The sequence below is a fragment of the Labrus mixtus genome, chromosome 7 (genome assembly GCF_963584025.1).
Source record: "Labrus mixtus chromosome 7, fLabMix1.1, whole genome shotgun sequence".
NCBI classification, from domain to species: domain Eukaryota; kingdom Metazoa; phylum Chordata; class Actinopteri; order Labriformes; family Labridae; genus Labrus; species Labrus mixtus.
In genome coordinates this window covers 27,769,977-27,783,513 of record NC_083618.1, presented here as the reverse complement: position 1 = coordinate 27,783,513, position 13,537 = coordinate 27,769,977, and the positions used below count along the sequence as shown (strand labels likewise).

Below are 13,537 nucleotides of genomic sequence, written 5' to 3'. Positions count from 1 at the left end.
GGCGGCTGCTTTCTGCTGAGAACGCTCTCTACCCAATGAAAACAACTGAAAAACGACACACAAAAAAACGCTAGGTGGACACGGGGCCTTAGAGTATAAAAGCTTTTTCTCAAGTCCCAAACATACAAATATTATTCTGCATATGTTTTTTTCCTAGAGATTGTGTGTGTGTTTACTTTGCAGTGTGTGTGTGTGTTTATGTACTGTTTACATATTGCCATAAACGTGTGGTTAAATGCACATTAAAGTAAGTGACACCCTCCAGATTAAACAGAAAATTTTACTTTGGGGCACTGAAAAAACTTTCTGAAAACACCACACCCTCTGTTCAAAGATTTAACGTGTGTGGCATAGACGTGTGTGAGGGTGCTCATACATGTGTGTGTGTGTGTGTGTGTGTGTGTGTGTGTGTGTGTGTGTGTGAGAATGTAGCGTGAACTGTATTTGCACGGCTGGTTCTCAAGCAGGGATCCAGCAACACGGCTTAAAAAAAAAACAAAAGGGAAGAGAGGATGAGGGGAACACAAAGACAAAAGAACCTGGGACGCTTCAAAGGTGTGACGGATGCGCTCCGACATGCCAAATCTGCCGTGCATAACCGGAATACACGCACACACCCTCGCCCTTTTGTGGTTTACGCCTGAATGTGTGTCGGTGGCCCCACCCCTGCTCATCGCTCGCTCTCACTGTGTTTTTTCAGGAAGCCAGTCAGCCCTTGAACCTGACCTCCAAGCCAAAGGGGCTGGAGCTGGGGAAAACACCTAGTCCGCAGGGCCTGGAGCTGGGATCTCTGGGGATGCACGGGACCTACAGACCCAGAGACCATCATAGAGAAGTGAACCACAGCCCGTCTCGATCTGCCCTCAGTGAGTCCCACCCCCCCACCACACCTGACTGATACACTCCCTGGTAGAAAGTGTGGATCTATAATAGACTCATTTTAATTAGTTTGACTAATCCTGCAGAGATTGCACAACATTTTTATCACCAAGAGGCTGCACCCAAACCAACTCTTCTTTAACTTTTCTTTGAATTTAGTTCATCATTAAAAGAGTTTGCGTCTTTTTTATTTGTCTCCTGGTTCAAGCCATAGACTACATAAAGAGTGGACAGCGCAAACAACTCGCCTCAAGCCAAGCCAAAAAGACGTAGAGCTCCCCCTACTGACTGGTTGTGGTAAAGCTCATGAACCACCATGTTAACAGATGGGACACAAGTCAAACTATAAAATGAAAATACAACTTTGCACCTGGTGTTGTTGTGACAGTGATCATCATGCTAAGTGTGCTATTTGTGTTAAATTCATTTTTAAATTAATTATTTGATGCTATTAAAAGGCGTAAAATGCCGTGATTGACAGCTCGGTTGATGAATGTGGCCCCCTGCAGAGCTGCCTGCACTGAGTAGAGTAAAAGAGGACACATAATGAACACTAACACAAGAGCCCTGGAACTTCCAATAAGTCAGTGTCTACTTCAAACTGACACCTGACAGAACCGGTTCTGCTGTGGACTGTACCGACCTGAGGGATCCTCGACATTTTATTAGTAAGATAAACTTGTGTTTCGTAGTGGGAGTGGTTTGACGGCCGTCCAGTCACTGTGTTGCAGACTTTGGCTACAAATGCGCTACATGTCAGCGCCCGTCAGGGGGGGGTAATTGGCTTCATCTTCGTTCAGCAGAAGGAGGTTGAGGCTTATTGTCCATCTGTATACAGTCTATGCATCAAGTACTCAGGTGTGTTGATACACAGTCGTGCATACTGTATCACTGGACTTTCCACTGATGCGACTAGACCCGAAGTTGCATCTGTAGGTAAAAAAAGTTGCCAACAAAGTTACAGGAAAAGAAGCTTTCAAACTTAACAACTACAATCTGTGCAGAAAAACACAAATAAACAGTGAAGGGAGAAAAGGAAAAATTACATTAGCGCTGTTTGCTTGTTGAAAATGCGGCCCAAAGGAATTCAAACTCTTAAGGCAGAAGGCATGGTACCAGCCACATAGTATGATAAAACGAGAATCTCTATGCTATTCAGACAAACCACATTTATGAGCTTTTGGTAACAATCAGTACTGTAGCTACAGTCAAAACAGGAACTGCAGATTAACAATTTATGCTAAATAGACACAGTTTTAGTAGAATACTGAGGGTGTCTGTATGTTTACTGAATGATGGATGTGCTGGTGTCATCTTTTAAGTTTCAACAACTTAGTCCTAAAACTGTGCTACTAATACAAGTGGAAGCAACATTCAGGTGTAAGCTATGGTATGCTTGGTATCTGTGAAAAGCTCTTTGACCTTGGCTTATACAGAGAAAAGAATGTCATGTTATGCACTATTCAGTGTTTTATGGAAACACATGCAAATCCATCTGATTTTATCTGAACTCTGTGTGCCTCGTTCTCTCAGATAAGCTGAGTTTGTATAGGCTCTACCTTCCTCATATTTCCATCAGAAGGACATAAAGGTGATTCTCGTCTGTGCGTCGGGGAAGAGTTGTGAAGCTGTACGTCACACGGGTTTCTTTAGTGCAGCCGCATCCAAAGAGTCAACTGCATTGATCTCGTTCACCTCATCAACATCGTTCACATCTTTTCTTTTCTCCTTCTTGCTCGGTGTTTTTGTTCTTCAGGTTTCCTCGGAGATGGCGATGTGGTCACTCAGGCCATCCACGACGCCCAGCTGCTCCTGAGGAACCACAGCGCAGGAGGACGAGAGAGGGGGAGAGAGAGGGACAGCGGGGGAAAGATGGTGAGCTAAATGTTCAGACTACACCGTGCCATACCTATTCCAGACCTCCTGTCAGACATCTCATGGCTTAATAAGCTCACACACTCTGACGTTAAAGCCACACGGGTGATCCGACCATAGCAGTGTGAGGGATAAGCCATGATTTGAATAAACACAAGGTGCTTGAACAAGCGCCTGTAAACAGCTACGACAAGCCCACCTGTCAGTCAAATTAGCCACATTTCTATTTATGAAAATGTATGCATACCTCTTAGCCTTCATATAATCAAAACGGATGAGTTGTAAAAATACATTCAGCCCACTTCTGCATGTTCAGATAAAGAAACAAGCCACTGAGACCTAAGCTGTTTTATGCACCAGCCTGTAAACATCTTTAACTCTGCTGTCTGTGTAGGCATTTTAACATGGCTGTTACTGAGGTTACCTGGGCTTTTGTAAACAGCCTCTAGTGGACACTTTAGGTACTGCAGTTTCTGCTTGGTTTAAACTCATTATTAAGCTTTGTAATGCTAATTCAGTGTAGGTGTATTACTAAAAACAACTTTTTTAACATTGGTCCTATACATTGTAATCATAAAATATCTAAATAAAAAGTAAGTGTACACCTGCCACACAGAATTCTGAGGTATCGATCAACTTAGCGACCCTTTGTCAAAAATAATTTAGAGCAATTAAAGGTCCATTCTGTAAAATATCTACTTAATTAAATGATACAATGACATCACTATACCATCAGACATTAAGGAAACATGCTCTGTTGAAGTGCTGGCTTCTATGTCCTCCTTCTAAGTTTAGATTCTGGTCCTGAATGGTCTTTTTTTCATTTTGACCAGACAAAGGTAGACGGCTTTAAGGCACCCAGACACGGCCGTTTTTGACACCCCTCAGTTTGCCTCGCAAACGGCACACCAACAGGTGTTGCAGCGATGGAAGGGGGCAAGAGAAGCCCTCCGCATTTTTCTAGTAAGCTGCAAAACCAGAAAAATGGTCAAACTAGGATCAATATTGGAGAAGCTTTTGAAAAATGGAGAGAGGTTAGAAAGCAGAAAGGTTTACAGACAGATGCAGAGCTGGTCAAACGCCGAAGCTTCTGTGTCAGCGTCATGGCAACACACATGCCCGTTGACTGTAAGGAGGAGGAGGCTGGGCGGAAGGAAGACAGCTCTCGACAATGTTTTGAATTTTAAACGCTACGTGTCAGAGCTGCATATTGCTCCTTTTAAAATGCTTAAATGTTCATAAAAGGGTTTTATATCACCACATGTTCAGATCTTGATATGAGTGGTTCAGATTCAGCTGAGCAGACTGTAGAAGTGGAAACATTCACAGTCCTACCTCCTCTGTTTCTCTGGCTGACATGAAGTGGGCTTATCGGGGGGTTAGAGTCAGGTTTAGGGTTTCAGGGAACCGTGCCTCTTAGGGTTGAGACCAGCTGAAAAATACCCCAGCTGGAGTGGAACCACACACAGAAGCGCATTGTTACATACAGCTCAGTGAGTTTAGGTGTTTACTTCTGAAAAATGCTGCTGAACACGGTGAACGATCAAACACAGACGCTATGCAGCTACATACTAATCATAGCTCTTATTAACGGCTGTTAATCTCTTGTGAGTACATGTGCTACAGTGAAAGGTGTGCAAGAACATGACTTTGGTAGTACAAGCAAATGAAAAACAAAATGTGAACTTGGCATTCACAGATTTCCTCTTTCATGACTTTTAACTTTATTTTCCAAGTGCTGTTGAAGCACCTCGCTGACTCCTGGTTGTCATATTTTTGTTTTGGTTCTTGTAAAAATTGTCTTCTATTCCGGTCTTGGTTTTCAGTCTTTGAGGTGGCTGCAGCTTTGGTCTCAGCCTCGTCCTTAGGCAACAGCTGTTGCAGCCTCACAATACCACAAAGGCCTCAGTGTGGCATTGACTGAGCCACCTGCCTGCTTTCTTTGTCCACAGTAATACTGTACTCTGGAGCTCCCCCTCCTCCTCTTCTGTATTCTCCTGCTCCATCTCGTCCTACCTCCGCTGCTGCTTTAACACCATCACTGATCACTGACCTATTTTGGTGTTGCACTCCTATGCATGGAAAATGAATAATGTTTATCAGCATAGCGGTGGATGATAGAAAAGATGGTGGTGTGATAGTTTTGCAAATTCCGAGTTGCTACATTCCCGCCTCTGCCTTTTCTCCTTCACCTTTCCTCTCTCAAACAATAAACACCATTCTTTCACCTCCATAGTATTGCACTTTCCTTTCTTTGCATTTATAGCCCTGCATTTAAACAGCAGCTGATACGGCGAGTGCACGGTCTCTTTACCTTAAATAGCACTCTTATGTAGCACATGCGTGCCCTGAACATTGGGTCATCTTTTATTGCAGACAAAATTCAAATCATCCCTTTGTGCCGGTGTGAATATTCCATGCCTGACTTCCTCCGTCATTGTCTTTTTTTTTTATGTCTGCAGGAGTATAAAAGTTCTTGCAGCGAGAGAATTTCTCACTCAGAGCGGCGTGAAGACAGTCAAGGCCTGCCGCCCACCGAAGACCACCTCAGCAGTGACTCTGAGGGTACGTGTCCCTGGAGCAGCCTGTTTTCAATAAGGCTTTATCTAAACTGATGCTGACATGTTTATCCAAAGTATTGAAAGAAGTTTCTTTTTTTTTTTTATACTTTTCAAAGAGTTGCTTCATTCATATGGTCATTTCATTTCAACAAACATGTTTTCAACATAAGATGTTTAATGAATCAAAAAAAAAACTACCCCCAAGAAAAGAAGCAGCACCATCTTTAGAAATGAATACACAGACTTACATACACATCAAAACAAAGAAATAAGAGAGAGAAAAAAAAATAATAATAAAAAATATAAATATATAAATAAATTAATTAAATTAAATTAAATTAAATTAATTAAATAAATAAAATAAAATAAAATAAAATAAAATAAAATGAAATAGAAAACAAACAGACAAAAACAAACAAAAAAGAATAGGGGGAAGGATATAGCCGCTATGTTCAATGAAAATGAAATTTATGTGCATATTTGTGTGACAATACCCATGAAATATTGAAATTAATCCAATGTAGAAATGTGGAAACCTCAATTTGCATTGAAAGAAGTTTCTAAGCCATGACCACACTGGTGACCATAATGGTGTAATAAGATCCATGTGGGTTCTTTTGGCTTGTCCCCATAGAAGAACCCTTTTCTGGCTTCTCTTCTCACAGAGTTCTACCTTGATCCCAACATAAAGGGTTAAATCTACAACCACTTACTTATCCTTCTAAAACCCTCCAAGAAAGGTTTTCCTAAGAACCCTTTTCTGGTGAAATGGTTCCATCTGAACATTTCATGGTGGGTTCTATCACAAAGCGCTCAGCCCACAGGTTCTACCAAAAACCCTTTACTATTCCAAGGGGTTCATCTAGGACCCAACGTTTATCATGAGCCCAGCCAGAGGGGGAAACATTGAATATTGCTTTAAAAGATGGTGATTGTAAAGTACAAAATCAGGGCAATTAGTTTAAAAATGTGAAAGCTATAACATTTAAATCCTCCAGTGGGATTTGTAGACAATTCAGAAAAGTCCTCCATCCTGGTCTGCCCCTTCATGTCCTCTGCATCGGTGGTCTCAGCACTCCTTGTGTTAACAGTTCTAAGTGATACGGCTCTGAACTCAAATTGTTTTTTTCTGTAATTCCAGGTTAGATGCTATTTAGCTGAAACTCTGGTGTTTATTTATTTACCCTTTAATGACAAGATTAAAAAGAGATATAATTAAGGATGAATGAGTAACGTGTTCCAAACCAAGCAGTCTGATGTGGTCGTCTCACTAAACCCCTCTTTCCTCTAGGTGCCCTGCCCGTCTCGGTCGCAGGCAGCTATGCCGAGGCCCGGCCCCCTCCCTCCTCGGGCCACATCAAGAGGCCGATGAATGCCTTCATGGTGTGGGCCAAGGACGAGCGCAGGAGGATCCTGCAGGCCTTCCCTGACATGCACAACTCCTCTATCAGCAAGATCCTGGGTGAGTCGGTGGCTCTATTCTGAGACGCTGCCCTGGCACATGTGAGGGCACAGACAGCCACCTGCTTCTCCCCACCAGACAGAAACATGCAGACACACACACACACACACAGAAACATGCAGACACACACACACACACAGACACACACACTGGCCTGAATCCCTTTCCTTGAAATAAACATTTGCATTCCTTTCTATTGTGGAGAGCTTGTTGTTGTGAGCTATCCATTTTTCACAGATACACACAGACATGCATGCAAATTCTGCAGAGTCATATGAACCATTTATATTGATTTATATAGATTTTGGTTTAACTTATAACTGCTTTAGTGTCCTACTATTGACTGTTCAATACACTCTATAAAACTAGTATCATTAGGATCCATGTCCGTGTCTGTTTTCACACTGATGGCTCTATTTTTAGCCTGACTTTCTGCTTCCTGGTTCTTTTTGTAAAATGTGCCTTCATCTTCAGGCTCCAGGTGGAAGTCCATGTCCAACCAAGAGAAGCAGCCTTACTATGAAGAGCAGGCGAGGCTGAGCAGGCAGCATCTGGAGCGCTACCCGGACTACAAGTACAAACCCCGGCCCAAGCGGACCTGCATCGTGGAGGGGCGGAGGCTGAGGGTCGGCGAGTACAAGGCCATGATGAAGAGCAGGCGGCAGGAGCAGAGAGCCACCTACACACACAGGTAAAAGACAAACAGCACCAACAGCATTGACAAGTTAGCTCGACTTTACCTGCAGCTCCCTGAGTTCCTTTTTCATTCTTGAAAACAAAAAACAAACGTGCACTACTTAGCTTTTTTTCGTCCTTGATAATGAATAGCCTCCGTCACCATCGTTCCTCTAAACTCCTTCACCTACTCGAGCTGGAAGGTTGGAACTGTTTGAAAAGTTTTACAGTTTCATCGTTTTTTTTTCCTTTGTCTCAAATATTGTCAATTTCTTTATTTCTAGTCTCTTCATGAAAGTCAAATGGAAATATAAAAAAGAACCCCCTTGGCTTTAATCCATGCGATGAATAGCTCCTTCCTCTTTATTGCTCTTCCCCCTCCTCTCTCCCGTTATGTTAAATATACACTGTTGTTATTTTTATGACTGGCAGTAGGGGTGTGTCCAGTGGGGTGGCCAGGGGGCATGACCCTGATGCCCTCCCAAAAAATCCTAAACTGTAATTGGCATGTTGCCCTCTCAAAGGTGGGACTTAAGACTATTAGTAATAGTAATGCTAAGTTAAATCCTGGTTGTATATATTCCCATTATTAGTTTTGATATTTTTAGTGCTTATTTACTTTGTATTTAATATTATTTTGTGTTTTTTGCTAATATTGTGTGTTTGGACAACCTGCTGCTGTAACGCCACAATTTCCCACTTTGGGGTCAATAAAGTAATTCTATTCTATTCTATTCTATTCTGCCTGAACTAACTGGCAAAGTTTCAGGACCAAGACTTTACCAATCAATGTATTTCTGCAATGTAGACAGAGTTTGCATGTGATAAGAATATGTTATCTACATGACAGTATGTTGCCATTATCTTTGTGATGAAGCAGATATGATTGTTGGAGTTAGAAATGGTACTTAATTGATCGGGCCACCCTCGCAAAAATCAGTGCCCCAGTTGAGCCATAGCACTCAAAAAAAAGTCTGAACACGCCCCTGACTGGCAGTAAACTTTCTACTAAAAACCGTGAAATTATCAAACATATTCATGAACACTTGTTGAGTCTTTGATGAAAGTGTGTTGAACTGACATTTCAGAGTAGCTAATGTATTCTGTTTAATAGTCGGACCTCAGATTTTGTGAAATGCAGGTAAACCAAAAGTGTTGCTATAACCGTCCACATGTGCCCTCTTGTCGTTCCAGTCAAACAGAACCACAGCAGATCCACTATTCCCACAGCGACGGTCAGTACCCGGTTACCGCCGGCTCAGTCTCCGTGACCGCCATGCCTTTTCACCCTGCGTTGTTGGAGCACTACCTGCCACAGGTGCCCGCGGCGCCACGTCGAGCGGAGGGCCAGGCCACGCCCACCTCCCTACCCAGAGAGCGGGAGAGGGACAGAGAGAGGGAGCGGCCGCTGTACAGCGAAGGAGAGGAAAGTGATGGAGGAGAGAGGAGTGAAGGGGAACTGGTGCTCCTGACAGACTGAAAAGGGGGAGGGAGGAGGAGGGGGGGGAGGAGTGAAGTGAAAGGGAGAGTGTAGCTCAGGAGGAAGGGTGCTTTTGATTGGCCGACTGTCAGAGAAGAAGAAAAAGAACAGAGGAGACACAGAGGGATTGAGCTATCCCCTCGGTAAATCAAAAATGAAGACGTGGTATAAAAAACTTACCCTTGTAGATTGTTTTCATTAAAACACACACACACACACACACACACACACACAAAAAGGCAAGCTGTTTCCGTACTAATTTCCTTTCATTGATTTGTCATCAGCTGCTTTGTTTCTTTCCACGCTGACTTTCACAAATTCAATTCCTCTCGGGGATTTTCACCTGTTTCAGTAACTGGCATGTGATGGAGCTTTATGTTATCAGTAAAGCAGTGCTGCCCCCTGCTGGTGAATGCTGGTAAAAAAAAAGAAAAAAGAAAATGCAGACCTACAACCTTTAGTTTCTCATCATCACGCTGTTGATAACATGGACTCACCATTTTAGTTCTTAACCTACCTAACACACGGTTCAGATTGTCATCCTGCCACATCAATTCAAGTTTCCACCTTGAAAATATTAGGAACAGAAGTATTCCCGAACTTTTAGAAAGGGGGACATTTTTCAGCTTTTAGTTCCTTGTTGTTTATGCGTCAAAAACACTGAATCCTACACTTCCCATGATGCAAAGCGATGAATGCAACAGGATTATTTTCCTTTGTAGTTTGTGCGCAATCTCTCCAGAGCAACAGAGGACGTGATACAGCTGTTTTTCTCAGGGTGAGCGGTCAACAGAATCTGATGATTAATGTGTGTGTGTGTGTGTGTGTGTGTAGACGGACCCCCCCCCCCCGAAATTAATTCCTTTAAATTAGTAAAACAGCCTCCAGGACAATAGTGCAGTTTAAAGTGATAAACTAAATCTCTGAATTTGTCTCCATGATGAAAAAGAGTTCATCACAGAAGGTGATTTCGCTCTACGTTCTTGACAAAGTTTTAACTCCAGGTCACATGTTTGTCATCACTAATGAAGTGATCGTTTTTAGCTGAGGAATGTCTCATTGATTAATGATTTTCATCACGTTTTTTAAGAAGTTACTACCCTGAAACGATGCAGTAGTTAACGAACAAACCTCCCCCTCATCTTCCTCGTCTCTCCACGTCTCTCTGATTGGTTGAGCTGTGCTGTAAATGCTGTATTTGTGTGTCCCATCGGTTCCCCCTCGAGGGCATGATGGGTTGACCCGGGCCTTGCCTTTTTTTTTTTTTTTTTTATACCTCTGTGTTTGTTTCTTTAAATGATTGTTGATTGATTGTTGTGCTGAGCGCCCCCCTCCCATTTTTTTTGTCCATCTCATTGGCTGATTTTTTTTTCAAGATGCAGCCTCCCACACGCACTGTACACGATAATTTCTTCAAGTTATTTTATACATACGTTTCTGCAATCTTTAAAAAAAAAATGTTCACGACTTTTTTTTTTTTTTAGGACATGTCGTACTCTTTGTACTTCTTTGTGCATCTGACCTCGTTCTAAGACTTCTCTGAAGCTACACTGGAATTTATTTTTCAGATTTGACGACTGACAGTGAAAGTAAAAATTCATTTTCAGTTTATGCAGTGACATATCGATTGACCTCACGTTAAATAATGTTCCATCTGCAGACCAGCAACAGAGAGGCAAATCTATCCTTAAATCCCCCTCACACACGAGGGCAGTAGCTGTATGTCTTTAGTAGTATCCTCCCTCTCAGAGCGGATACATCGATGGATTCATGTTCAATCACCGGCTTTGAGCTGTGGACAGGGAAACAACTTCTTAAAGATCTGTGTTAATGAACCACTGATCGACTTCACGAGAACAAAGACACCAAACTCATGACTGTAAGAGTGTGTGTGAGGAAGTTAATCCAAGGTCATTCTTTCATGAAAGATTCTCACTAAAGGCAGGATAGACGTTTACTTTAAAAGAAGCACTTCAATTAAATGTTGTAAGATCAGATTCAACTTCAAAAATTATACTTTCATTGTAATTCCAACTGCAGGTTTATGTAGCTTGATTAGGAAATTAGTAGACTTAAACCAAATACCGTAAAACTTCTATTAAAAGCCCATGCAGGTTTTTATTTACTTCAGTTTATTCAATTGCCCTACCTTTATTTGGGACAAGCGTGAATAAGAGACCACCTTTAATTATTTTAAAACAACACTTGTGCACGGCAAAGATTAGCAAGACTAACAATTTGTCAATTTAAACCAGAAAGAATATTTAACTGTGTACAAAGTTAACAAATCAGTAAACAGATTCTACAAATCACTGATTTTCTTTGACGTTGTCGGACAGCCCATCCATACCAACCTGCTGCACTGTGTGGAGAGAGAGAGAGAGAGAGAGAGAGAGAGAGAGAGAGAGAGAGAGAGAGAGAGAGAGAGAGAGAGAGACATCTAGTTAATATATTTTAAATCCACAAACTAATCATCACTTAATGCACAGAGGCCTCTAATGCTGAGCTGCATTCATGTGTCAAAGCGTGCAGCAACACCAGGCTAGGAAAAGAGACTGGGCCTTAAATTAGGATGTTTATTAAAAGTTTTACGATATTTAAAAAAAAATCTTGGGAGTGAAGGTGCTGAGAACCGGCTAGCTCCTGCTTAACCTCGTTTCATTTAAGTTCTGTAGACTGCGTTCACCTAAAACTCCCCACGACACTGTTCATGTGCTGAATCAACTGGAGCCAGAAACAGACAGACATGAATGTCCAACATGCTGTAGCGTTCTGTGACTAACACTTCTTGTCTCGTGTCTGAATTTGGTGTCTTTGCGCTCATCACTTAATGACCACACTGTAGAAAACTTAAGTGTACACTTGGGGGTCAATCCATCTGATCCAGCTCGGTTTACAAATCATAATGTCAGAAAACGCCACACTTTGGTCTTCAGGGTTCGGGGCTCATCATGTACAATCATGTTCAGGACTGTGTGACGTAAATAATGCTGGATGATGTGCACAGAGAGAGATCGACATCAAGAGGAATGTGTTCATCTTATTTTAACGGAGACGTGCTGTGGAGTCACCTGTCGTTACCCCTGCTGATGTAAATATAGAGAGAGACTTTATTTTGTTTATAAGAGCTTGTGTAATTTAAAGGTGTATGTTTCTTTATGTTTCAAGAGTTTTGTGTTGTTGATGTTGTTTTTTTTTTCCTTGAGAGAAAATAAATTGGTTGTGTTAATCGTGTTTGATTTTGTTTTTTAATAATTCGATCCTCGGTTTCCAGCTCAGGCACGACAGTGTCCTCTTCAGTGTTCTGTTTTTATTTCCTGCATCTCATGAGAACTATAATTAATAACAATGAAAAACATCAAGTGATTCAAAATGTCAAAGTTCCCTTCTACAAGAGAACAGTTTCGAAAAAATTTAAATTTTTAGTCTGAAGGAAAAACAAAAGAAAACAATTAATCCCCGTTTCCTCCAAGCGGTCAGGTTTGGTTCAGATCAGTTACATGGACTACATACAGTCGTTCAAACATCCAATAAATTCAACAAATAAAAGAATGTGACAAAGTAAACAAAGATCAGTGATTCATAGGACGGTCTGCATCTCTGAGGAGAATAACAAAAACAGCCTTGAAATGACTCTCTCTAAATCTGCAGGGCTTTTAAACTTGGTGCGTTTTTGTGTTTATTACCTTTATTACACATGGGAAGTGAAGATTATTTCGACCAATCAACGGACTGCAGTGTTTCTAGCTCCAGCCTTTTTACGGTCTGATCGGTACGCTTGTCACGCCAACAGAAGGGCACCAAAAAAGTAGGACGGTACAGGTCAGTTATTTTGATACCCTTCCCAACTTCAGACGGTGGAAACGCCATTAAATGTGATCTGTACCGAACAGAACTGAACCAGATGGTGGAAACGGGACATTAGACAACGTATAAATATGGACACACAGTCAAAAGGTTTGCAGTCTTCACTTATTGTGTGCTTCACCATGCCACATACAACATTGTTCAGTATTATACTGTGTGATCGAATAACCTGCAGAAACAGTAAAATGGTGAATAGACTGTACTTACATATAGCTTAACCACTCAAAGCACTTTTACACAACTCTCACATTTCCCCTTCACACTCGCTCTCACACAGACGACAGATGTTGAAGGACACTTTGACTTGAAGCCAGCAGGGGCTGAGGAGCAAATCGCTGACATTTTGATTGAGAGGTGAGTCAAAGCTGCTCTAACAAATAACATGATTCCAAAAAAAAAATGTCCTCGTCATAGAGGCAGTGGGTCTGAATCTGACCTCTGCCCTTTGCTGCATGATATCCCCCCTCTCTCTCGCCTCCCAACGTTTCTGCTCTCTCATAGCTGTCCTGTCCAATTAAGGCAAAAATGGCCTAAAAAAATACATCTTATCAAAAAAACATAAAACGATTCGCACAAAAAATCTGAAGATAAATCCTCTTCAAACTAAAAAAAAAAAAAAAAGATTTATACTGTACAAGTTTAAATGAACACTAGTCTGTACATTCCTACATCCTAACACACTTATTTCTGGAATTATTCAAAAACGCAGACGCCATCTTTTGTCTTAAATGTTCACCT

The 13,537-nt window shown here is 41.7% G+C and overlaps 1 protein-coding gene across 6 annotated transcripts in view; it reads left to right on the top strand.

Moving 5' to 3' along the window:
* Window positions 1-12,166, top strand: part of LOC132977091 (transcription factor SOX-13-like) — a 30,802-nt gene extending 18,636 nt beyond the window's left edge. For 5 of the 6 annotated variants that reach the window (XM_061041485.1, XM_061041484.1, XM_061041483.1 and 2 more), the window contains exons 9-15: window positions 701-866; window positions 2,636-2,754; window positions 5,217-5,319; window positions 6,607-6,777; window positions 7,252-7,468; window positions 8,647-11,298; window positions 11,345-12,166. In XM_061041485.1, the coding sequence (XP_060897468.1) occupies window positions 701-866; window positions 2,636-2,754; window positions 5,217-5,319; window positions 6,607-6,777; window positions 7,252-7,468; window positions 8,647-8,932 (1,062 nt within the window). In that variant the 3' untranslated portion in view covers window positions 8,933-11,298; window positions 11,345-12,166. The remainder of the gene's footprint in view (window positions 1-700; window positions 867-2,635; window positions 2,755-5,216; window positions 5,320-6,606; window positions 6,778-7,251; window positions 7,469-8,646; window positions 11,299-11,344) is intronic. The other variant, XM_061041481.1, reaches the window with a different exon arrangement.
* Window positions 12,167-13,537: the final 1,371 nt, after the last annotated feature.